Source organism: Aegilops tauschii, chromosome 4, assembly GCF_002575655.3.
Source record: "Aegilops tauschii subsp. strangulata cultivar AL8/78 chromosome 4, Aet v6.0, whole genome shotgun sequence".
Classification (NCBI taxonomy): domain Eukaryota; kingdom Viridiplantae; phylum Streptophyta; class Magnoliopsida; order Poales; family Poaceae; genus Aegilops; species Aegilops tauschii.
This window is the reverse complement of record NC_053038.3, coordinates 510,423,587-510,448,068: the sequence shown is the minus strand read 5'-3', so window position 1 is coordinate 510,448,068 and position 24,482 is coordinate 510,423,587. Positions and strand designations below refer to the sequence as shown.

General features: G+C 41.6%; 3 protein-coding genes and 2 pseudogenes across 15 annotated transcripts; 3 read left to right on the top strand and 2 right to left on the bottom strand.

Annotated features, from left to right (window-relative positions):
- The first annotated feature begins 467 nt into the window (after positions 1-467).
- Positions 468-3,375, top strand: LOC109735079 (low-specificity L-threonine aldolase 1). The gene is made up of 10 exons (XM_020294279.4): positions 468-767; positions 1,189-1,643; positions 1,723-1,834; positions 1,940-1,990; positions 2,128-2,199; positions 2,295-2,427; positions 2,522-2,580; positions 2,675-2,772; positions 2,971-3,037; positions 3,194-3,375. The coding sequence occupies exons 2-10, from the start codon at positions 1,201-1,203 to the stop codon at positions 3,260-3,262; spliced, it is 1,104 nt and encodes a 367-aa protein (XP_020149868.1). The 5' UTR covers positions 468-767; positions 1,189-1,200; the 3' UTR covers positions 3,263-3,375.
- A 2,515-nt stretch (positions 3,376-5,890) lies between these two features.
- LOC123493811 (uncharacterized) lies at positions 5,891-8,829 on the bottom strand. Of its 7 annotated transcripts, XM_045228050.2 has the most exons (9): positions 8,515-8,827; positions 7,661-7,737; positions 7,518-7,557; positions 7,387-7,449; positions 7,250-7,312; positions 7,081-7,176; positions 6,612-6,728; positions 6,280-6,525; positions 5,891-6,189 (listed from the first exon to the last, which is right to left on the bottom strand). In XM_045228050.2, exons 3-9 carry the CDS (start codon positions 7,521-7,523, stop codon positions 6,169-6,171), a joined length of 612 nt encoding a protein of 203 aa, XP_045083985.1. In that variant the 5' UTR covers positions 7,524-7,557; positions 7,661-7,737; positions 8,515-8,827; the 3' UTR covers positions 5,891-6,168. The 7 variants fall into 7 exon arrangements, with proteins under 7 accessions (XP_045083985.1, XP_073353268.1, XP_045083986.1 ...); XM_073497167.1 differs by having other exon boundaries at positions 7,661-8,827; XM_045228051.2 differs by lacking the exon at positions 7,661-7,737 and having other exon boundaries at positions 6,276-6,525; positions 8,515-8,826.
- Positions 8,830-12,313: 3,484 nt separating this feature from the next.
- LOC123493810 (uncharacterized) lies at positions 12,314-14,549 on the top strand (annotated as a pseudogene).
- A 762-nt stretch (positions 14,550-15,311) lies between these two features.
- LOC141022039 (uncharacterized) lies at positions 15,312-18,583 on the bottom strand (annotated as a pseudogene).
- A 2,348-nt stretch (positions 18,584-20,931) lies between these two features.
- LOC109735068 (uncharacterized) lies at positions 20,932-23,868 on the top strand. Of its 7 annotated transcripts, XM_045228047.2 has the most exons (9): positions 20,934-21,244; positions 22,022-22,098; positions 22,202-22,241; positions 22,310-22,372; positions 22,447-22,509; positions 22,583-22,678; positions 23,031-23,147; positions 23,234-23,479; positions 23,570-23,868. In XM_045228047.2, exons 3-9 carry the CDS (start codon positions 22,236-22,238, stop codon positions 23,588-23,590), a joined length of 612 nt encoding a protein of 203 aa, XP_045083982.1. In that variant the 5' UTR covers positions 20,934-21,244; positions 22,022-22,098; positions 22,202-22,235; the 3' UTR covers positions 23,591-23,868. The 7 variants fall into 7 exon arrangements, with proteins under 7 accessions (XP_073353267.1, XP_040243582.1, XP_045083982.1 ...); XM_073497165.1 differs by having other exon boundaries at positions 20,934-22,098; XM_040387644.3 differs by lacking the exon at positions 22,022-22,098 and having other exon boundaries at positions 20,935-21,244.
- Positions 23,869-24,482: the final 614 nt, after the last annotated feature.

The following is a 24,482-nucleotide window of genomic DNA, read 5'->3' as shown; positions in this document are numbered from 1 at the left end:
AAGTGCGATAACATATACAGTACCATTAGTAAGTAAAACTACTCGTAGTGAGAATGGCACGCTCTGAATAAGACTAGCCAAGACGACCCTGACAAACTTAAGGTCACACAAATATATACGGATGTAAGTGGAGGCATCCACAACGTCCGCGAAAGCGAAAATAAGCTAGTCAATGTTGCTTTAAAAATGAAGGTAATACAAGAACCATATGAATGCGGACGTCGCGGATGTTGAGAAATGTCTGGTGGCCGGCTTCGGAACCCACGAGTGAGGCCACTGTAACCAACTGAATATCTGAGTATTCTGCCACTTGGTATATATCTTTGGTGTGAACTGACCGTGACCGGTGGAGATGATTGTGTAGTATTGGATTTGTAGACCGGATTGAAGAGCGCTTTGGTGTGAAAGTGAGCAGACCGACGTCGGAGATGATTGTATATTTCAGGACTCTAACCCCAAGGGAGGGTGTCACTTGGTCTCTGTATATTGTAGCTCCATCACTAGAAAGCAACGGGCCACCGCTTTCCTACGTGGTTGTGCAGGAGCGCACGTGGAGACGAGCGACCCGTCAAAGCCGACGACCTCGCCAAGGTTAGGTCACGTCGCCTCGTCTTCTTCCTCGATCCAGCGGCGCCGCCGGCCTCTATAAAGCACCGCTCCTCTCCGGCAACGTACGCACACCACCCGCAGCCGCAGGGAAGCCACAGCATTCCGCTCGACGCCGGCCGTCCCCCATCCACCTCGCCGTCCGCTACATCCGGATTCTGGTGCGCAAATCCTCCTTTTATCCGTTCCAGCGGCGGTACCATAGGGCTGCTCTTGAATGATGAGGCGGGTAGATTTGTTGTTTTCCCTTGTGGTTTTTCAAGAGCCTTGCATTGGCCGCTCTGCTCCTGAAAAATCTCAGCGCAAATGAGTGGCATGTACGGGCACCAAAGTCTGTGGTTGTTGGAAGGATAGAGTTTGCCATGTCGTCGTCGTCCGCTGCGTGCTAAGCTGCTGCAATGCAGTACAAAAACGAATCAAAAGCAGAGCCGTCCGTATGGCATTTTCGCTTTCTCTAGAGTATATATAAATCATGTCGCCATCCTTCAATATATAAATCATGTCTGCTGGGAGTTTGAGTGGTTCACAGCTTCACAGCGCCTTCACAATTGATAGAGAGATCGCTCGGTTATCCTACTGTAGTCTGCAGAAGGGATGGCGACCAAGGTGGTGGACCTGCGCTCCGACACGGTGACCAAGCCGTCGGAGGCCATGCGGGCGGCCATGGCCGCGGCGGACGTGGACGACGACGTGCTGGGCGCCGACCCGACGGCCTGCCGCTTCGAGGCGGAGATGGCGCGGATCATGGGCAAGGAGGCCGCGCTGTTCGTCCCCTCGGGCACCATGGCCAACCTCATCTCCGTCCTCGCGCACTGCGACGCCAGGGGCAGCGAGGTCATCCTCGGCGACGACTCCCACGTCCACGTCTACGAGCACGGCGGCATCTCCACCCTCGGCGGCGTCCACCCCAGGACCGTCCCCAACAACCCCGACGGCACCATGGACGTCGACAGGATCGTCGCCGCCATCCGGAGCACGGATGGGGCGCTCTACTACCCCACCACCAGGCTCATCTGCTTGGAGAATACCCATGGAAAGTGAGTGAATTGCATTCTCTGTTAGTAGAACTCTGTTTGTTACCTGGTTGATGGAGTATTTTTGTTGTTGCTGTTGCAGTTCTGGTGGGAAGTGTCTGACTGTAGAATACACTGACAAGGTTGGGGAAGTTGCTAAGGCTCATGGCTTGAAGCTTCATATCGACGGAGCTCGTATCTTCAATGCTTCCGTGGTAAGTAACAACTGCTATGGGCTCAACTAATCGGCATGTCGAAGTACCAAGCATGTGGATCTTCTCCTGACATTTTTAGATCATCACTGTTACCGTGCCTGTCAGGCACTTGGAGTTCCTGTCGATAGACTCGTAAGAGCTGCTGATTCAGTTTCGGTATGTATCAATCTGCTTGGCACTACACTAAAATGCTACCAGATTGCATATGCAACCCACATAAGAACGGAAAATGGGCTGATTCCTGTTGATATATGATGTGTGACTGTATTTCTCTGTTAAACGTCGAAATGCAGGTATGCCTGTCGAAAGGGATAGGTGCTCCTGTTGGATCAGTTATTGTTGGCTCCAAGGCCTTCATACAAAAGGTGATGATGGGTAGATATTGTGCATGCTAGTAAGTTTAAGCTGCTTGCTTAAGAAAAGATGCAAGGGAAATCTGACAAATAAGATTTACTTTCAGGCTAAAATTCTTAGGAAGACGCTAGGTGGTGGAATGAGGCAGGTAGGAGTCCTTTGTGCTGCTGCTGAAGTCGGTGTTCGCGACACCTTAGGCAAGCTTGCCGATGACCATCGGAAGGCTAAAGTTTTAGCAGGTTTCATGTTGATCTATCTTCTCCATCCTATTGACAGGCCCTTAACGGCATCGATATGACCCTGAATTTTGTTTTCTGTTGTCGAAATGTTCAGATGGACTGAAGAAAATCAAACATTTCACAGTTGATTTGACTTCAGTGGAGACCAATATGGTTAGTCTGTTATTCCATCTAACTACTGACCTCGATGTTTCTTTCAGACTGAATATCATGTTTGTGACCTCCGGCGATGTATTCCCTTCGCTAGGTGTTCTTTGATATGGCGGATCCGCGCATAACACCTGCCAAACTGTGCCAAGCCCTGAAACAGCGCAGTGTGCTTGCAATGCCAACAAGCTCCAAGAGGTTCAGTTCACTTCGCTCAACTTCCTTCTCTCTCTCTTTTTTTTAACTGCTTATTCATATTATCATCCTCAACTCCTCACTATAAGAATCATTAAGTATGTATTTTTGCATTGGTCTCTAACTAAAACAGTATGCTGTATTTAGTCAAAAGAAACGCACTGCTTTATTTGATTCTGGGCTCCCTTGATTAATTTGCAGCGTCAGATTCGTTGTCCACTACCAAATTTCAGACGGTGACATCCAGTATGCTTTGACATGTATCGAGGTACTACAGAAACCTTACCAGATTTATGTTTCTTGACATTTTACCACCGTGGCTCCGATCGGGGGCTGTCACCTCATCCTTTCGTTTTCGAAGAGAAAACATCGCCGATGCTGCTGTGATTGGTGGGATATCACTGACATGTTGCTCTGTTTCCAGGAAGCCGTGGAGGAAATCTTGGCATGCGACGCCAAATCGGAGCGTTGTTCGACCAACGGCACTAGCTAGCGCGGATTCATAACGGCCACACTTCCTGAATTACTTGATTGCTATGCATGATGCACTATCCAGATCGTTTGTGAAATAATGGATTGCCTGTTTGCGCGCGCGCGCGGTGTCAATGTTGTGGGCATGTGGTCGTGTTCTTCTGTGTTCTTCAGCTTAGATGGAGAGCATGCAATGCAATTAGGGATAGTTGTGACGATACAGGTGGATCAATGGTCGTCTACTCTGTTTGGAGTATTGTTTGACCGTAGTACCCCTCGTCCGAATGATCGATCCACCTGTTCTGCGTTCCCCAAAGGCCCGCGGATTTTTTTTAAGGATAAAAAAAATCCGTGATCTTTTGGGGAACGAGCGAAGGGTTAGGATCTCGCCGCCGAGCGCATGGCGTGGCGTTTGGTCACTGCTCCTATTTCTTGGCCCTTAGCAAAGGGTTAGTTGGCATTTTTTGATTAGTGGGAAGGGGGGCCCACCCTGAAATTCGGGGGGAGAGATTAATTAGAGGAAGACACGTCTTCATGTAAGGTAATTATAGCAACTTGCTTTCGTAGGTATAGCATTTCCGGGAGGCAAAAGCTCTCTCAAGATGGCTGACACTAGCACAGCCTATTTTTTACGTAAAGGAAAAAAGGCACGTCCTATTAGCTTATTGCAAACATTATTACAAATAGTTATTCTACGCCCCTAAGTAAAACCTTGTCGTAATGTAGTACTTCCTCCGTAAACTAATATAAGAAGTAATACTGCTTACAAAACATAGTAATTTTAAAATAATTTTTATACTATCCCGAATACTGCTACCCCTGTCTCAAAATATAAGAACATCTAAAACATAATACAGTAATTATTTGAAAACAAAGAATTATATTAGATGACCACAAAATATATTATGAATTAAAACGTCCTATATGTTGCGACGGAGGAAGTATTTTACTACATTAGTTTAAAAACTACTACATTACATATAGCTATACAGTTATATTAGAAACTTTTTATTCAACAGAAAATATTGTCAGATATCTAATTAAAAAATAATGTAGTAATACTGTTTACCAAACATAGTAATTTAAAATAATTTTTATACTATCCAAAATACTATTTTACTACATTGTTTGAAAAAATACTACATTATGTATAGCTATACAGTTATATTATAAACTTTTTATTCAATAGAGTTTGTAAATATTCTCAAAATCTAATCAAAATTAATTAATATCATACTATATAGCAAAAACAATCGTGCATGTATGTTAGTATAAATGGTAATTTATTTTTTAAAAAATATTTATTATATTGGAGAAAAATATGTTTTAAAAATAGTTGTTCATGAGGTATGAATATACGCTCATATACTTTAAAAAATGTCCATATATTTACACCAAAAAGAGGGACAAATGTGGAAAATATAATAAAAACATAAAAGAAATAGAAAATAAAAAACAAACAGTAAAAATGAAAAAAATTGATAAGAAAACCCAACTGAAATAGGAAAAAATAGTAAGAAAGAAAAATAACTCCCTTATATGTAGCAAATGCCTAAGGAGTGGACCCTGGATTTTTCTTTAAAAAATGGTATTTCAATGTTTCTAAAAAATTCTATTTTTTTCTATGAGCACATACTAGAAAAAGCAACAACCTTGCAAGTAGAAGAAAACATTGAAAGTATATAAAAATCAAAAGTTCCATGGGCCATTGTTGAAGAAAAATATCCATTCTCAGTCATTTTTTTGACCTAATTTTTGTTTTTGTAGTTCTAGCACCACATTCCACCGCCGACATCTTCAACCTCTCTAAACTACGATGCTAGTCTCTTCTCTTCTCTCTTTGTTCTTGTCTGCTCACTCTATTCTTCGTTCTGTAGTACAACAAAGCTCCTACCGCGGATGACGTGTCTATCGTATCTTACTTCTACAACTAACTCGAATTTTTCAGTTAGATGACACATTCGTCAAAAGCGTTGAAGCTGTGTGACGCCCCCGATTTGACCGTACACTAATCATGCACGCAAATGTGTACGATCAAGATCCACTACTACAGGATTGATCTTTTGTAACACGTTGATGTGCTACTACAGCTTAGATATTGTGTTATTGAAGCACACAGTAACACACTTTTGTATGTGTTCCTGTAGGCTATGTTACTACGTGGTGTCTATTGTAGCACATAAGAGTTGTTCCTATATGTATTTAAACGTGTTACTAAGTATTGTTGCAACACACGCCATGTGTGTTACCGAAGGCCTGGTAACACTTTTTTAGAACTATAGGCACACACTTTGTAACATGGTTAGTAACACGCTTTAACAAAATTGCAACACAATTATTAATGATTCGCATTAATTACAATAGGCCTTTGTAACAGGTTTTGATATTTCAGCAACATATTTTCTTTATTGTAGCAATGCAACAGTAACAATTTTTTTATATATATTGTAACATCTCTAGTGGTGATTGGTAGCCAACCTAGTAACACATTTTCCTAACTATAGTAACACGACATAGTTAGTCCAATGTGCTATTGGAACCATTTTTTATGAAATATTGCATCAATACATTTTTGTTTTTATACTTTCTCATAGTGAAAATCGATAAGCATATGACACACAGTGTATACCATATAAAAAGGCCATGGACATAAAGCTTGCATATATGCACGAGGATATAAAATATCAATATGGTCCATGCCATTCCATAGCATTTGTAACAATAAACATATAGAAGATCCATATTTTAGGGAAAAAAATACATTTCTCAACCCATTAATGTAAACTATAGTATGCGAAAGATTTCCTATCACTGATACCATGTGACACCCCTATTCATGTTCACTAGAATGTGCCCCTCGAATATTTCTTGCATCAATATGTCATATTTGCATCTCGATTCCTCATAAGCAAAACCATCCAAATCAACTCAACCACTGAACCTCTCAATCTGCAAAAAAAAAAATAAATCAGTTACGACTACATTAAGTATATCATAAATTTAATTTAACAAAACCCAAGAAGTTAAACATTGACCTACACATGACGAAGGCCAAGCAATTGTTAATCCAGAGGTGAAAGTATCGCCAATTGTCCTACAATTTTCCCTTTCCCTTACCAAGAGCTCACATTCCTCAATAGGTTGATCAACTTGCACTTCTATGAACTGCCGACCTAGCTCAACACCACCAACCATTTTTTTTGAATTGCAACCCAAAATGCTAGCATGTGCCACATGCCTTTTGTTTGGATATACTGAGGACTTCAGAATCACTTTTGTGCCAACCTGAAATGAGGTTCAAATTATAATATACAGTAATAAAAACCAATTTTGTGAACATGAATCTAGTATGAACACGCTATTTTTATTACCTCCATTGAAGGACTACGTTTCTGCTTAGAGGACACATGGACTACAGACTTGTCTTGAGTGCTTTGTTTGTGTACTCTAGTCAAATTTCCATCCATATTCTCCCTGCTCTTTCTCATCTACAGATAAACATAAGAGGAAAAATGATTTATCCTTGTGATTTTGCAATGCAAAGTTCACAGTACATTTTATTCATCAAATATTACATGTGCCAACATCATTTTATAACCTCAGGAGAGTCCATTCCATGCAAATCGAACTTAAAATGCAGAAACTCATTCATTCAGCATTATACAAACAAATATGAGTCAATAGTATCAGTATTGGATTGCACTTGAATGAGAAATCGCTAGTACAACATGATATTTTAACTAAAAGTGCGTGAATAACAAATCACGCCATCAATAATTCATATGGAAAATGTTTCCTATCACTGCCTAGGAAGCAGATTTCTCAAGAGATAACCATTACCTCTCCATAAAAAATAGGATCGAAAACAGGATGGGCTGGTGATGATGGTGCTTGATATGAGAGTTTATTGCAGCCCGCATTTTCAAGATGATGCTTCTATACAACAATGTAAGTACATTAATAAGTTGTAGTCTATCCTTTATAGCATGAGTAACAAGAAGATTCTAACCTGTGTGCCTGACAGAATGTCATTATCTTCGTGTGTGCCATGTCGATGTGGGTGAGTTTTATTCTGCATTTTACATGAATAGGCATTAATTCGTTATTAGACACTTATAAAGTGTAGTAATAAATAAACAAATTTACCATTGTTGTATCTCTGGGTTTGATCACTACGTATTCTGCATTGGGTCCATTGGCATGAACTCTCTACAAAATGAAATATTTATAAAGAGAGCTGAAAATGAACTAACACATGTCGAATATATTGACAATACCTTCATAGGACAGGCTAATTTTCCAATTTTCCACAGCCATCTACAATGACATATTGTTGTTAAAATCTAGGATTTATTCATACAGAATTGGAGGAAAATTACATGATAGTATGTAAGTGTTTTACACGATGGAGGATACATACTGCTGGTCAAGCCACCACCAAGGTTGTTATTTCTCTGACCAAGCTTAGTTTTAGTACACAGTGCACATACTGACTTCCTAAATCAAGGGTATAAACTGAATACTGACTGTATAAGATGTACTATGAATTTCAGGGTACATAAATTTTAAAAATCAGTACTAATCAGAGTTCAGAGTACAAGATCTTTGGCCCCAATCTAACTACTGCATATATCAATAATAATCAGAGTTCAGAGTACAAGATCTTTGGTCCCAATTTTTGTCTAAGTACTGCATATATCAGTACTACTCTGAGTACTATGCATTTCAGAGTACTGATCTCAGAGTACTATCAGTACTCTACAAGATATACTATGAATTTCGGAGTACAAGATCTGGGGCCCCTAATATTGTATAACTACTGCATATATCAGTACTAATCAGGGGATTACAGCCTACAAAATCAGGGGGTTAATGACTGAAACCTTAAACTGCAAAAGGGGGGAAAAGCAGCCAACATCTCACGTATATATAGATGCTAAGGTCAATGGTAATATTGCCAGCATTCATGTTGAGAATACTAATGTGATAGGCTTGTAGCACACAAAACTGCAGAGGAATAAAAAAAATTCAGAGAACATGGTACTACTTCTGCAGTGCACAAAAACCAGACTATAAGTCGTATCTCAGTTTAACATAGTGGCTAATGATTACAGCCCATCCTCCGTTCTTATCCTAAATTAACCACAGGTTGATTTACTGCCTGGTACGCACAAACCTAATACCAGATTCAGAGAGGAAAACAAAGGGAGGAGGAAAGGGAATCAGTCAGGCATAGAAGGGAGAAAGCAACGAAATGGGAGTTTAGATCGATACCAGCCGCGAGAATGGTGTAGTCCTTCTGGATTTAGTTCCAGAGTTGAGGATCGACGATGTCGTTGCCACAACGATGCAAACCACTGAGGCAGATCTGGGCAGCGATGGTTTCAATCGGGCGTTGACGGACGGGCAGGCGCGTGGGTAGCCGCTGACAGGTGGCGTCGGATGAGGATGCAGCGAGCGTTGGAGGGGCGGCGACGGAGGCCGCCGAGGTGTGGCTTTGAGGGCGGCGCGAATGATGCAGATGGGATTAGCGATCTAATTTATTTAGCGCTTTGTTAGTTAACCGGAGGGAAAATTAAGCGGGACTAAATTGGGAGCTCTGGAGGAAAATTTTGTCCATCGAGAAGTGGAGGAGGGAAATTGAGATCTGGAGGAATTTTTTGCGGGAATAATCCGGAGACTGTTTGGCAAAAAAAAAAATTAGATCTATAAATAATTCGAGAAATGTTTAAAATGGAAAAAATGGAGCATATTTTGTATTTATTTCATTACTGAGAAGGAAATAATATATAGTTATAAATAGTAATTGCTTTATGAAGTGAATATAACAATATAATTTTGTGAATTTGTATAGCAAACGTGGTAAAAAACAATTACTTACCTTCATTCGTACTGCCACCTCCAAGTCCGGCGACTCCGAGGTGGTGGACTGGTGGTGCGCATCGATTGACGCCTCCTGATATGGATGTTGCGGATGTTGCGTGCCCACGCCGCCTGTGGGGTCCGACGACCTGGCCGGGAAAAAGAGATTCATGTACGTGCGAAGAATTGATTGATGATCCGTCATTGACTGTAGAGGAAGGTCGATTGAGGAGGGAAGCCCCCGCGCCTGCTGCAATGTGAGAAGACAGGTGAAGTACAGGTGCTCCCAAGGGACTCCGGCGGCGAGAGAGCAAGGAACCTCCGAACGACGTGACGTGCACGCATATATAATGATCTGACCTATTCGCTTCGCCTCCTGTATCCTCAGAACAAAGAGATGCTCCTCGCAATAGTGGCACCGGCGGTGTCGAGCAGAGATATGCACTTTCCCACCATCTATGGTAAGGCAACATGAGAGACAAGTGAGTTTGTGGAGTCACGCTTTTGCAGGGAGTGATGAGAGTAGTGCTCTCTTCTAGAGTACCACGGGGAAAGGTATTTGCAATCAGAACCGATGATTGCTTTATATTCACCCAGTTGTGTTTGTGATTTAATTGATGGAATAGAAATAAGGCACTGAGACGGCTACAAGCACTGAAGCGGGTCAAACCTTGTTGTAGTAGACAGTCGGGAAGTCGTCGTGCTAAGGTCCCATGAAACCAACACACCAGAAATCCACACGTCCACTGACGATGCTAGACGCATCAACAGAATGAGGACTAGACGGGGAGACCTTTATTCCATCTTCAGGGAGCCACCACCGTATTGCTTTCCTGAGTAAGACACAAACCCTAACAAAACTCGAAAAAAGATCTAAAAATGGAGCCCTACCACCGCCAAGGGTCGGGATCCACTCCGCCCCAAGACCCTAAGGCCACCGGAGACGGGGTGGACCGGCGCTGGTGGGAGGTAGAGGAACCCTAACTTTTTAGGGAGTGGGCGGCTGGCTAGGTCGTACACGGGTAGTTGAAACCAATGATTTGCTCTAAACTGACCGGTTCACTTCAATCACCACAAATACTCCCCCCCCCCCCAAAAAAAACTGAGAAAAAGTTGCGGTAGGCATCAACTGGCTAGTACCACCCCTGGATCAGCTGTGTGATTTTAAGTGTTATTCAAGTGAAAACTAACTGTTCTATTTTGATCAATTTCCCTATAAAGGATAGGTTAGAGATCTATCGACTAGAAGTTGTTTTTGGATCAGGTGATTCATTTTTGAGTCGTCTAATGCAAAATCAATGCCCAGATGGCATTGTACAACATCCTACCTTTGTTGTTCATCTTCTTCATCAAACCGCCCCACAGACCCTTGGTCGAATCACTAGCCTCTCTTGCCCGCGGTGCTCCCATGCCAGCCTCGCAGCCCCGGCCTCCCCTCACCACCGTCCCCGGCCATCCCTTCGCCGACTATCGCGCACTACACTTGTTCCTGGCCGAGGTCTTGTCGGTGTCTCCATGCCTCGCTATAGCTTGCCCCGGTGCCGCAGTCGACTACCTCGGTGCTTCGCCGCGCGTCCCTCTTCCTTCCCATGAAATTCGACCGACCCAAATCCATTTTTTAGGCAACTTATACTTAAATAAATATACTTACTTGTAATACAATTTGGTCCCAATCGATTACTTATGTGCGATTGGCATGTACACGAGCCGCCAATACAAGAACGCGTGCATACATGATAAAAGACAGCTGCTATAGGGATAAGAAACCTATTTTTGACACGTACGGGATATAAGAAACTTGTAGAGAAAAGAGACGTGGCAACAAGTTTTGGGAGGTGGGCACACGCACGCAGGATAAGAGTTGGACGTCTCCTGCGCGACCTACACGAAGCTTCAAATCAGCCGGTTGAATTATGTAAATATTAATTTCCCAAAAAGAAAACACCAAAAAAAATTCTAACCTTTATCCTCATCTCTTGCCTCGACCCCCTGTTCCGCCGCCGCCCGACCTGAGCGCTGGCCGCATCGCCGCCACAGAGAGGCCGTGCCGCCGCCGCTCGAGTCCACACGAAGCGTCGCATCCGCTCGATTCCATACCTCCACGGCTCCACCGGCCGCTCTAGTCCACAGCCCACGCCGCCTCCTATCGGCGCTCGAATCCACTCGTCGACCGGCCGCAGGAGCTGCCGCCCGATTCCACAGAAGGAAGACAGGGAGACGGCGGGAGCGCAGGACATCGCCTCCGCCCAACCATTACCTTTGACGCTGCTTCTCCACAATCTGGCGGCGGGGGTCGCTGCTTCTCTACGTCGTCAGACTGCGCCAGCTAAGGTTTGAGAGCTCGAGATTCAGAACTCCCTGCTGTGCCTCTCATTTAATTTTTTCTTTAAAGGAAAACACGACGCGTTCCGTTACATAATAGTACTGGGTATATCGCTAGTTCATAATGTTCAGAATTCGGAATTCCATTGCCTTCACACAGTGCCAATCGTGCTTCCCATAACTTGTGAAAAACTCAATGCCTTGTTGTGCTGTTAGAGCTGCAAATGAAATCTTGCACTTAGAACGTTGTGAGTCACAACGCATACTGCAGAATATGATGTCCACTTTGCCTTAGCTCAGTATTATAAAAGTATTAAGAAATCAATATGCATGCTTCAACATTATCATTTGGATCAGGATGTATTCCTGAGAACCCCAATCCTCTGTCTGCAACCATCAGAACCGACAATTTTATTACCTCTGTCATAAAAGGCACAACCATGTATTTCACGTTGAGGCCATTAGTGCAAAATTAATTCCGTATTATAATAAATTAGCTATTAAAGTACTGATGGTTCAATACAATTTCAACCTTTTAGCATTATAATAAATTCACTAATGACATTTGCTACTTTAACACAGCGAGTCCACAGATCTAACAACCATTAAAAAGTTACTCAGTTCTCGTAGACCAAGTGCAGACTACTTGGCTGGCGTAGATGGTTTTCTTCATTTTGCATACACTGGAAAAAGTTCAGATACCAAGATCCATTGTCCATGCGTTAGATGTGTCAATAGGAACTTGTTGAAGCGAAACACCGTATATGATCATTTGGTGTGTAATGGAATGCTACTTGGATACACAGTTTGGGGTTGTCATGGTGAAACTGCAGGATACATCTCCTCTAACAAACGAAAAAGGTCAAAACAGGAAGGCATAAACTCTAATATGCGCCAGCTAGTCCATGATGTTTTCGGGAACATAGATAATGGGTCTCAAGTGAATGACTTCGATGACCCAAACCCTCCAGAACATGGACCAGATCCTGAAACCCAAGCTTTTTATGACTTGTTGAGAGATGCAAATGTACCTTTGTGGAACGGGTGTCAACTATCAGAACTTTCTTTCCTTGTGCTTCTGTTCAACATAAAATTCACTAACAAGTGGAGTAATAAATCTATAAATGATTTGCTAGCAGTTCTGCAGCAAGCAATTCCAAATGGTAAGAATTTACCTAGAACTTTTGCTGAGGCCAAGAAGATCATTGGAAAGCTTGGGCTTAGTTATGAGAGAATTCATGTTTGTGAAAAAGATTGTCAGTTTTTTTGGAAAGAGAAGGCTAATGATGACTTTTGCTCGGTATGTGGAGCATCAAGGTGCAAAAACAAATCTGATAAAACCATGCTAATTCACAAGGAAAGGAAAAAAGCAACCCCGAAAAGGTGCTCTGGTACTTCCCTATTAAGCCAAGGCTTAAGAGGAGTGGGTTGGGCATCATGATATTGCACATGGATCAAGATTATTTCCTCATTCTGGTAATCCACTTGGAAAGCCTAGGAATTATGTATGGAGCGGTGTGGCAAAAGTACAGGCACATAGATATGTCTTGTTCAATTGCTCTGATGTGAATTCATACCTTAGGTAATATCTCATGCTTATAAATTGTCTTAGTTACCCTTTTCCCCTACTTTACCTCTGTCTATGAATTACTTTGCAGAGCTCATGCTGATGAGATCACTAATGGACGCAATTTAAACCCTGATGTTGTCGAGAGGATTCAAAATGATAAGTTCCACGAATGGTTCCAAGCTCATGTAAGTGCCATATTTTGCATATACTATACACGTATCACTACATTTAGTTGTAATCGAATTCTAAATATTCAGATAAAGAAATTGGAGAAGGAAAATGGCATCCACAACATTGAAAAGGATATTAGATTGCTCGCCCGCGGCCCAGTTAATGCAGCCAAAATATATTGCGCTTTCAACTCCCGAGGCTACCATTTTAGGCCTAAACGCTTGGATAAAGAGACACAAAATAGTGGAGTCATGGTAACTGCAAAAACAGCTAGTTATGATTCAGCACGTGATGCCAATCCTGTTTTACATGATGTGACGTACTACGGGAGGGTAATTGATATTGTCGAGCTAAACTACTCTGGACAGTTCTCAGTGGTGTTGTTTAAATGTGAATGGGTTGATGTGTTCTCAGAAACATGAATGAAAAAAGACAAGTACGGTTACATCTACTTCTCACATCTAATACACAAAGGAGAAAAGATTGAGCGTGAGCCTTTTATTTTCCCTAACCAGGCGAATCAAGTGTTCTATGTGGAAGATGAATTGAATCCAGGTTGGTCTGTGGTAATGAAGTTGCCAAAGCCTAGAGATGTATATGACTTAGGCAACTTGGAATGGGAAGCGCAGATAGAAAATGAGCCATTCCATGTTTCACAGCTCGGAGAGATTTTGAAGAGAAAGAACAATGAACAACATTGGGTTAGAACAGACGTTGAGGGGACAATAGTGGATGCTAATAATGCTTCCAGCAACGAAGAATAGTTGAGGTTAGTAGCAATATTCAATTTGCAAGATCTGTTTTTTTACCTCTAATATAATTTGTTGTTCAATCTTTCTGTTCTTCAATTTTGTTTTTGTGTGTTCTTTCTTTTATGCTGGGTTGAAACTTTCATATCAGATATGAAATTTTAGTGATAAAAGTAGCACAAAATGTCTCTTCTATTTTCTTGTTCATGTTTTGAATTATTTTGGCTGCATGCTTCAGGTTCAGACTGCATGCTACATGGAGGCATGGAGGGGGTGGTCGGCTGTGTGCTTTGTGTTGGTACAAAACAGCCTACTATTTTTTGCTTGCTGGCTTTCGGCTGACTACTTGACCAACTTGCTTGATGATATACTGCTATGTGAGACCATGTGTTGGCCAAAACTTAGTATACTCTTATATTCATGCTTGGTAATTCGGTCAGCTGCGACACCACGTGCTTGTTTGGAACATCATTTTGTACTTTGGTCAACAACAGTTCAGAATTGAGATACACACATCTTGTTTGGAACTTTATTTTGTACTTTGGTTAACAATTTAGAATTGGCATACTCTTGCAGATGTTCAAAAATCCTGTTTTCGGATCACATGTTGCCATTTTTTCTAGTCTGAATCTATGCTGAAGCGGTATGAAAGTGTTAGTTTCTCTACATATACTTCACTTGCTGATGATTAGATTAAATGGTTAATAGTCTAGACTCTCATGTGCAAGATGACAGTTCAATGTTGATTGAAGTCTCATGTACCAAGTAGAAAGTTCAATGTTCTGCCAACGACACTCAGCTTTCTCACGATTTTTGCTCTTTGAACCCAGCAATCAAAATGCATTGAAATTTAGGTTCTCAGTATTCCAATTACACGAAATAGATACAATCAATATCTGGTCAATATTCAACAGATACTATTTCAATGGATTTACAAGAAATGCATTTACAAGAAATAGTAGCTTTCGTGTAATTGGAATACTGAGAATCTAAATTACACGAAATAGTATATGTTGAATATTGACCAGATATTGATTGTATCTATTTCGTGTAATTGGAATACTGAGAACCTAAATTTCAATGCATTTTGATTGCTGGGTTCAAAGAGCAAAAATCGTGAGAAAGCTGAGTGTCGTTGGCAGAACATTGAACTTTCTACTTGGTACATGAGACTTCAATCAACATTGAACTGTCATCTTGCACATGAGAGTCTAGACTATTAACCATCTAATCTAATCATCAGCAAGTGAAGTATATGTAGAGAAACTAACACTTTCATACCGCTTCAGCATAGATTCAGACTAGAAAAAATGGCAACATGTGATCCGAAAACAGGATTTTTGAACATCTGCAAGAGTATGCCAATTCTAAATTGTTAACCAAAGTACAAAATAAAGTTCCAAACAAGATGCGTGTATCTCAATTCTGAACTGTTGTTGACCAAAGTACAAAATGATGTTCCAAACAAGCACGTGGTGTCGCAGCTGACCGAATTACCAAGCATGAATATAAGAGTATACTAAGTTTTGGCCAACACATGGTCTCACATAGCAGTATATCATCAAGCAAGTTGGTCAAGTAGTCAGCCGAAAGCCAGCAAGCAAAAAATAGTAGGCTGTTTTGTACCAACACAAAGCACACAGCCGACCACCCCCTCCATGCCTCCATGTAGCATGCAGTCTGAACCTGAAGCATGCAGCCAAAATAATTCAAAACATGAACAAGAAAATAGAAGAGACATTTTGTGCTACTTTTATCACTAAAATTTCATATCTGATATGAAAGTTTCAACCCAGCATAAAAGAAAGAACACACAAAAACAAAATTGAAGAACAGAAAGATTGAACAACAAATTATATTAGAGGTAAAAAAACAGATCTTGCAAATTGAATATTGCTACTAACCTCAACTATTCTTCGTTGCTGGAAGCATTATTAGCATCCACTATTGTCCCCTCAACGTCTGTTCTAACCCAATGTTGTTCATTGTTCTTTCTCTTCAAAATCTCTCCGAGCTGTGAAACATGGAATGGCTCATTTTCTATCTGCGCTTCCCATTCCAAGTTGCCTAAGTCATATACATCTCTAGGCTTTGGCAACTTCATTACCACAGACCAACCTGGATTCAATTCATCTTCCACATAGAACACTTGATTCGCCTGGTTAGGGAAAATAAAAGGCTCACGCTCAATCTTTTCTCCTTTGTGTATTAGATGTGAGAAGTAGATGTAACCGTACTTGTCTTTTTTCATTCATGTTTCTGAGAACACATCAACCCATTCACATTTAAACAACACCACTGAGAACTGTCCAGAGTAGTTTAGCTCGACAATATCAATTACCCTCCCGTAGTACGTCACATCATGTAAAACAGGATTGGCATCACGTGCTGAATCATAACTAGCTGTTTTTGCAGTTACCATGACTCCACTATTTTGTGTCTCTTTATCCAAGCGTTTAGGCCTAAAATGGTAGCCTCGGGAGTTGAAAGCGCAATATATTTTGGCTGCATTAACTGGGCCGCGGGCGAGCAATCTAATATCCTTTTCAATGTTGTGGATGCCATTTTCCTTCTCCAATTTCTTTATCTGAATATTTAGAATTCGATTACAACTAAATGTAGTGATACGTGTATAGTATATGCAAAATATGGCACTTACATGAGCTTGGAACCATTTGTGGAACTTATCATTTTGAATCCTCTCGACAACATCAGGGTTTAAATTGCATCCATTAGTGATCTCATCAGCATGAGCTCTGCAAAGTAATTCATAGACAGAGGTAAAGTAGGGGAAAAGGGTAACTAAGACAATTTATAAGCATGAGTATTACCTAAGGTATGAATTCACATCAGAGCAATTGAACAAGACATATCTATGTGCCTGTACTTTTGCCACACCGCTCCGTACATAATTCCTAGGCTTTCCAAGTGGATTACCAGAATGAGAAAATAATCTTGATCCATGTGCAATATCATGATGCCCAACCCACTCCTCTTAAGCCTTGGCTTAATAGGGAAGTACCAGAGCACCTTTTCGGGGTTGCTTTTTTCCTTTCCTTGTGAATTAGCATGGTTTTATCAGGTTTGTTTTTGCACCTTGATGCTCCACATACCGAGCAAAAGTCATCATTAGCCTTCTCTTTCCAAAAAAGCTGACAATCTTTTTCACAAACATGAATTCTCTCATAACTAAGCCCAAGCTTTCCAATGATCTTCTTGGCCTCAGCAAAAGTTCCAGGTAAATTCTTACCATTTGGAATTGCTTGTTGCAGAACTGCTAGCAAATCATTTATAGATTTATTACTCCACTTGTTAGTGAATTTTATGTTGAACAGAAGCACAAGGAAAGAAAGTTCTGATAGTTGACACCCGTTCCACAAAGGTACATCTGCATCTCTCAACAAGTCATAAAAAGCTTGGGTTTCAGGATCTGGTCCATGTTCTGGAGGGTTTGGGTCATCGAAGTCATTCACTTGAGACCCATTATCTATGTTCCCGAAAACATCATGGACTAGCTGGCGCATATTAGAGTTTATGCCTTCCTGTTTTGACCTTTTTCGTTTGTTAGAGGAGATGTATCCTGCAGTTTCACCATGACAACCCCAAACTGTGTATCCAAGTAGCATTCCATTACACACCAAATGATCATATACGGTGTTTCGCTTCAACAAGTTCCTATTGACACATCTAACACATGGACAATGGATCTTGGTATCTGAACTTTTTCCAGTGTATGCAAAATGAAGAAAACCATCTACGCCAGCCAAGTAGTCTGCACTTGGTCTACGAGAACTGAGTAACTTTTTAATGGTTGTTAGATCCGTGGACTCGCTGTGTTAAAGTAGCAAATGTCATTAGTGAATTTATTATAATGCTAAAAGGTTGAAATTGTATTGAACCATCAGTACTTTAATAGCTAATTTATTATAATACGGAATTAATTTTGCACTAATGGCCTCAACGTGAAATACATGGTTGTGCCTTTTATGACAGAGGTAATAAAATTGTCGGTTCTGATGGTTGCAGACAGAGGATTGGGGTTCTCAGGAATACATCCTGATCCAAATGATAATGTTGAAGCATGCATATTGATTTCTTAATACTTTTGTAATACTGAGCTAAGGCAAAGTGGACATCATATTCTGCAGTATGCGTTGTGACTCACAACGTTCTAAGTGCAAGATTTCATTTGCAGCTCTAACAGCACAACAAGGCATTGAGTTTTTCACAAGTTATGGGAAGCACGATTGGCACTGTGTGAAGGCAATGGAATTCCGAATTCTGAACATTATGAACTAGTGATATACCCAGTACTATTATGTAACGGAACGCGTCGTGTGTTCCTTTAAAGAAAAAAATTAAATGAGAGGCACAGCAGGGAGTTCTGAATCTCGAGCTCTCAAACCTTAGCTGGCGCAGTCTGACGACGTAGAGAAGCAGCGACCCCCGCCGCCAGATTGTGGAGAAGCAGCGTCAAAGGTAATGGTTGGGCGGAGGCGATGTCCTGCGCTCCCGCCGTCTCCCTGTCATCCTTCTGTGGAATCGGGCGGCAGCTCCTGCGGCCGGTCGACGAGTGGATTCGAGCGCCGATAGGAGGCGGCGTGGGCTGTGGACTAGAGCGGCCGGTGGAGCCGTGGAGGTATGGAATCGAGCGGATGCGACGCTTCATGTGGACTCGAGCGGCGGCGGCACGGCCTCTCTGTGGCGGCGATGCGGCCAGCGCTCAGGTCGGGCGGCGGCGGAACAGGGGGTCGAGGCAAGAGATGAGGATAAAGGTTAGAATTTTTTTTGGTGTTTTCTTTTTGGGAAATTAATATTTACATAATTCAACCGGCTGATTTGAAGCTTCGTGTAGGTCGCGCAGGAGACGTCCAACTCTTATCCTGCGTGCGTGTGCCCACCTCCCAAAACTTGTTGCCACGTCTCTTTTCTCTACAAGTTTCTTATATCCCGTACGTGTAAAATAGGTTTCTTATCCCTATAGCAGCTGTCTTTTATCATGTATGCACGCGTTCTTGTATTGGCGGCTCGTGTACATGCCAATCGCACATAAGTAATCGATTGGGACCAAATTGTATTACAAGTAAGTATATTTATTTAAGTATAAGTTGCCTAAAAAATGGATTTGGGTCGGTCGAATTTCATGGGAAGGAAGACGGACGCGCGGCGAAGCACCGAGGTAGTCGACTGCGGCACCGGGGCAAGCTATAGCGAGGCATGGAGACACCGACAAGACCTCGGCCAGGAACAAGTGTAGTGCGCGATAGTCGGCGAAGGGATGGCCGGGGACGGTGGTGAGGGGAGGCCGGGGCTGCGAGGCTGGCATGGGAGCACCGCGGGCAAGAGAGGCTAGTGATTCGACCAAGAGTCTGTGGGGCGGTTTGATGAAGAAGATGAACAACAAAGGTAGGATGTTGTACAATGCCATCTGGGCATTGATTTTGCATTAGACGACTCAAAAATGAATCACCTGATCCAAAAACAACTTCTAGTCGATAGATCTCTAACCTATCCTTTATAGGGAAATTGATCAAAATAGAACAGTTAGTTTTCACTTGAATAACACTTAAAATCACACAGCTGATCCAGGGGTGGTACTAGCCAGTTGATGCCTACCGCAACTTTTTCTCAGTTTTTTTTTGGGGGGGGGGGGGGGGGGGAGTATTTGTGGTGATTGAAGTGAACCGGTCAGTTTAGAGCAAATCATTGGTTTCAACTACCCGTGTACGACCTAGCCAGCCGCCCACTCCCTAAAAAGTTAGGGTTCCTCTACCTCCCACCAGCGCCGGTCCACCCCGTCTCCGGTGGCCTTAGGGTCTTGGGGCGGAGTGGATCCCGACCCTTGGCGGTGGTAGGGCTCCATTTTTAGATCTTTTTTCGAGTTTTGTTAGGGTTTGTGTCTTACTCAGGAAAGCAATACGGTGGTGGCTCCCTGAAGATGGAATAAAGGTCTCCCCGTCTAGTCCTCATTCTGTTGATGCGTCTAGCATCGTCAGTGGACGTGTGGATTTCTGGTGTGTTGGTTTCATGGGACCTTAGCACGACGACTTCCCGACTGTCTACTACAACAAGGTTTGACCCGCTTCAGTGCTTGTAGCCGTCTCAGTGCCTTATTTCTATTCCATCAATTAAATCACAAACACAACTGGGTGAATATAAAGCAATCATCGGTTCTGATTGCAAATACCTTTCCCCGTGGTACTCTAGAAGAGAGCACTACTCTCATCACTCCCTGCAAAAGCGTGACTCCACAAACTCACTTGTCTCTCATGTTGCCTTACCATAGATGGTGGGAAAGTGCATATCTCTGCTCGACACCGCCGGTGCCACTATTGCGAGGAGCATCTCTTTGTTCTGAGGATACAGGAGGCGAAGCGAATAGGTCAGATCATTATATATGCGTGCACGTCACGTCGTTCGGAGGTTCCTTGCTCTCTCGCCGCCGGAGTCCCTTGGGAGCACCTGTACTTCACCTGTCTTCTCACATTGCAGCAGGCGCGGGGGCTTCCCTCCTCAATCGACCTTCCTCTACAGTCAATGACGGATCATCAATCAATTCTTCGCACGTACATGAATCTCTTTTTCCCGGCCAGGTCGTCGGACCCCACAGGCGGCGTGGGCACGCAACATCCGCAACATCCATATCAGGAGGCGTCAATCGATGCGCACCACCAGTCCACCACCTCGGAGTCGCCGGACTTGGAGGTGGCAGTACGAATGAAGGTAAGTAATTGTTTTTTACCACGTTTGCTATACAAATTCACAAAATTATATTGTTATATTCACTTCATAAAGCAATTACTATTTATAACTATATATTATTTCCTTCTCAGTAATGAAATAAATACAAAATATGCTCCATTTTTTCCATTTTAAACATTTCTCGAATTATTTATAGATCTAATTTTTTTTTTTGCCAAACAGTCTCCGGATTATTCCCGCAAAAAATTCCTCCAGATCTCAATTTCCCTCCTCCACTTCTCGATGGACAAAATTTTCCTCCAGAGCTCCCAATTTAGTCCCGCTTAATTTTCCCTCCGGTTAACTAACAAAGCGCTAAATAAATTAGATCGCTAATCCCATCTGCATCATTCGCGCCGCCCTCAAAGCCACACCTCGGCGGCCTCCGTCGCCGCCCCTCCAACGCTCGCTGCATCCTCATCCGACGCCACCTGTCAGCGGCTACCCACGCGCCTGCCCGTCCGTCAACGCCCGATTGAAACCATCGCTGCCCAGATCTGCCTCAGTGGTTTGCATCGTTGTGGCAACGACATCGTCGATCCTCAACTCTGGAACTAAATCCAGAAGGACTACACCATTCTCGCGGCTGGTATCGATCTAAACTCCCATTTCGTTGCTTTCTCCCTTCTATGCCTGACTGATTCCCTTTCCTCCTCCCTTTGTTTTCCTCTCTGAATCTGGTATTAGGTTTGTGCGTACCAGGCAGTAAATCAACCTGTGGTTAATTTAGGATAAGAACGGAGGATGGGCTGTAATCATTAGCCACTATGTTAAACTGAGATACGACTTATAGTCTGGTTTTTGTGCACTGCAGAAGTAGTACCATGTTCTCTGAATTTTTTTTATTCCTCTGCAGTTTTGTGTGCTACAAGCCTATCACATTAGTATTCTCAACATGAATGCTGGCAATATTACCATTGACCTTAGCATCTATATATACGTGAGATGTTGGCTGCTTTTCCCCCCTTTTGCAGTTTAAGGTTTCAGTCATTAACCCCCTGATTTTGTAGGCTGTAATCCCCTGATTAGTACTGATATATGCAGTAGTTATACAATATTAGGGGCCCCAGATCTTGTACTCCGAAATTCATAGTATATCTTGTAGAGTACTGATAGTACTCTGAGATCAGTACTCTGAAATGCATAGTACTCAGAGTAGTACTGATATATGCAGTACTTAGACAAAAATTGGGACCAAAGATCTTGTACTCTGAACTCTGATTATTATTGATATATGCAGTAGTTAGATTGGGGCCAAAGATCTTGTACTCTGAACTCTGATTAGTACTGATTTTTAAAATTTATGTACCCTGAAATTCATAGTACATCTTATACAGTCAGTATTCAGTTTATACCCTTGATTTAGGAAGTCAGTATGTGCACTGTGTACTAAAACTAAGCTTGGTCAGAGAAATAACAACCTTGGTGGTGGCTTGACCAGCAGTATGTATCCTCCATCGTGTAAAACACTTACATACTATCATGTAATTTTCCTCCAATTCTGTATGAATAAATCCTAGATTTTAACAACAATATGTCATTGTAGATGGCTGTGGAAAATTGGAAAATTAGCCTGTCCTATGAAGGTATTGTCAATATATTCGACATGTGTTAGTTCATTTTCAGCTCTCTTTATAAATATTTCATTTTGTAGAGAGTTCATGCCAATGGACCCAATGCAGAATACGTAGTGATCAAACCCAGAGATACAACAATGGTAAATTTGTTTATTTATTACTACACTTTATAAGTGTCTAATAACGAATTAATGCCTATTCATGTAAAATGCAGAATAAAACTCACCCACATCGACATGGCACACACGAAGATAATGACATTCTGTCAGGCACACAGGTTAGAATCTTCTTGTTACTCATGCTATAAAGGATAGACTACAACTTATTAATGTACTTACATTGTTGTATAGAAGCATCATCTTGAAAATGCGGGCTGCAATAAACTCTCATATCAAGCACCATCATCACCAGCCCATCCTGTTTTCGATCCTATTTTTTATGGAGAGGTAATGGTTATCTCTTGAGAAATCTGCTTCCTAGGCAGTGATAGGAAACATTTTCCATATGAATTATTGATGGCGTGATTTGTTATTCACGCACTTTTAGTTAAAATATCATGTTGTACTAGCGATTTCTCATTCAAGTGCAATCCAATACTGATACTATTGACTCATATTTGTTTGTATAATGCTGAATGAATGAGTTTCTGCATTTTAAGTTCGATTTGCATGGAATGGACTCTCCTGAGGTTATAAAATGATGTTGGCACATGTAATATTTGATGAATAAAATGTACTGTGAACTTTGCATTGCAAAATCACAAGGATAAATCATTTTTCCTCTTATGTTTATCTGTAGATGAGAAAGAGCAGGGAGAATATGGATGGAAATTTGACTAGAGTACACAAACAAAGCACTCAAGACAAGTCTGTAGTCCATGTGTCCTCTAAGCAGAAACGTAGTCCTTCAATGGAGGTAATAAAAATAGCGTGTTCATACTAGATTCATGTTCACAAAATTGGTTTTTATTACTGTATATTATAATTTGAACCTCATTTCAGGTTGGCACAAAAGTGATTCTGAAGTCCTCAGTATATCCAAACAAAAGGCATGTGGCACATGCTAGCATTTTGGGTTGCAATTCAAAAAAAATGGTTGGTGGTGTTGAGCTAGGTCGGCAGTTCATAGAAGTGCAAGTTGATCAACCTATTGAGGAATGTGAGCTCTTGGTAAGGGAAAGGGAAAATTGTAGGACAATTGGCGATACTTTCACCTCTGGATTAACAATTGCTTGGCCTTCGTCATGTGTAGGTCAATGTTTAACTTCTTGGGTTTTGTTAAATTAAATTTATGATATACTTAATGTAGTCGTAACTGATTTTTTTTTTTTTTTGCAGATTGAGAGGTTCAGTGGTTGAGTTGATTTGGATGGTTTTGCTTATGAGGAATCGAGATGCAAATATGACATATTGATGCAAGAAATATTCGAGGGGCACATTCTAGTGAACATGAATAGGGGTGTCACATGGTATCAGTGATAGGAAATCTTTCGCATACTATAGTTTACATTAATGGGTTGAGAAATGTATTTTTTTCCCTAAAATATGGATCTTCTATATGTTTATTGTTACAAATGCTATGGAATGGCATGGACCATATTGATATTTTATATCCTCGTGCATATATGCAAGCTTTATGTCCATGGCCTTTTTATATGGTATACACTGTGTGTCATATGCTTATCGATTTTCACTATGAGAAAGTATAAAAACAAAAATGTATTGATGCAATATTTCATAAAAAATGGTTCCAATAGCACATTGGACTAACTATGTCGTGTTACTATAGTTAGGAAAATGTGTTACTAGGTTGGCTACCAATCACCACTAGAGATGTTACAATATATATAAAAAAATTGTTACTGTTGCATTGCTACAATAAAGAAAATATGTTGCTGAAATATCAAAACCTGTTACAAAGGCCTATTGTAATTAATGCGAATCATTAATAATTGTGTTGCAATTTTGTTAAAGCGTGTTACTAACCATGTTACAAAGTGTGTGCCTATAGTTCTAAAAAAGTGTTACCAGGCCTTCGGTAACACACATGGCGTGTGTTGCAACAATACTTAGTAACACGTTTAAATACATATAGGAACAACTCTTATGTGCTACAATAGACACCACATAGTAACATAGCCTACAGGAACACATACAAAAGTGTGTTACTGTGTGCTTCAGTAACACAATATCTAAGCTGTAGTAGCACATCAACGTGTTACAAAAGATCAATCCTGTAGTAGTAGGGTCC

Excerpts from the sequence above, each read along its gene's own strand:
- LOC109735079 (XM_020294279.4), top strand. The coding sequence starts at position 1,201 with ATGGCGACCAAGGTGGTGGACCTGCGCTCCGACACGGTGACCAAGCCG. Across the intron at positions 1,644-1,722 it reads TTGGAGAATACCCATGGAAA|TTCTGGTGGGAAGTGTCTGA; the intron begins GTGAGTGAATTG and ends TTGCTGTTGCAG. Across the intron at positions 2,773-2,970 it reads ATGCCAACAAGCTCCAAGAG|CGTCAGATTCGTTGTCCACT; the intron begins GTTCAGTTCACT and ends ATTAATTTGCAG.
- LOC123493811 (XM_073497167.1), bottom strand. Across the intron at positions 7,177-7,249 it reads ACATTCTGTCAGGCACACAG|AAGCATCATCTTGAAAATGC; the intron begins GTTAGAATCTTC and ends ATTGTTGTATAG. Across the intron at positions 6,526-6,611 it reads AACGTAGTCCTTCAATGGAG|GTTGGCACAAAAGTGATTCT; the intron begins GTAATAAAAATA and ends ACCTCATTTCAG.
- LOC109735068 (XM_045228047.2), top strand. Across the intron at positions 22,510-22,582 it reads ACATTCTGTCAGGCACACAG|AAGCATCATCTTGAAAATGC; the intron begins GTTAGAATCTTC and ends ATTGTTGTATAG. Across the intron at positions 23,480-23,569 it reads TTGCTTGGCCTTCGTCATGT|ATTGAGAGGTTCAGTGGTTG; the intron begins GTAGGTCAATGT and ends TTTTTTTTGCAG.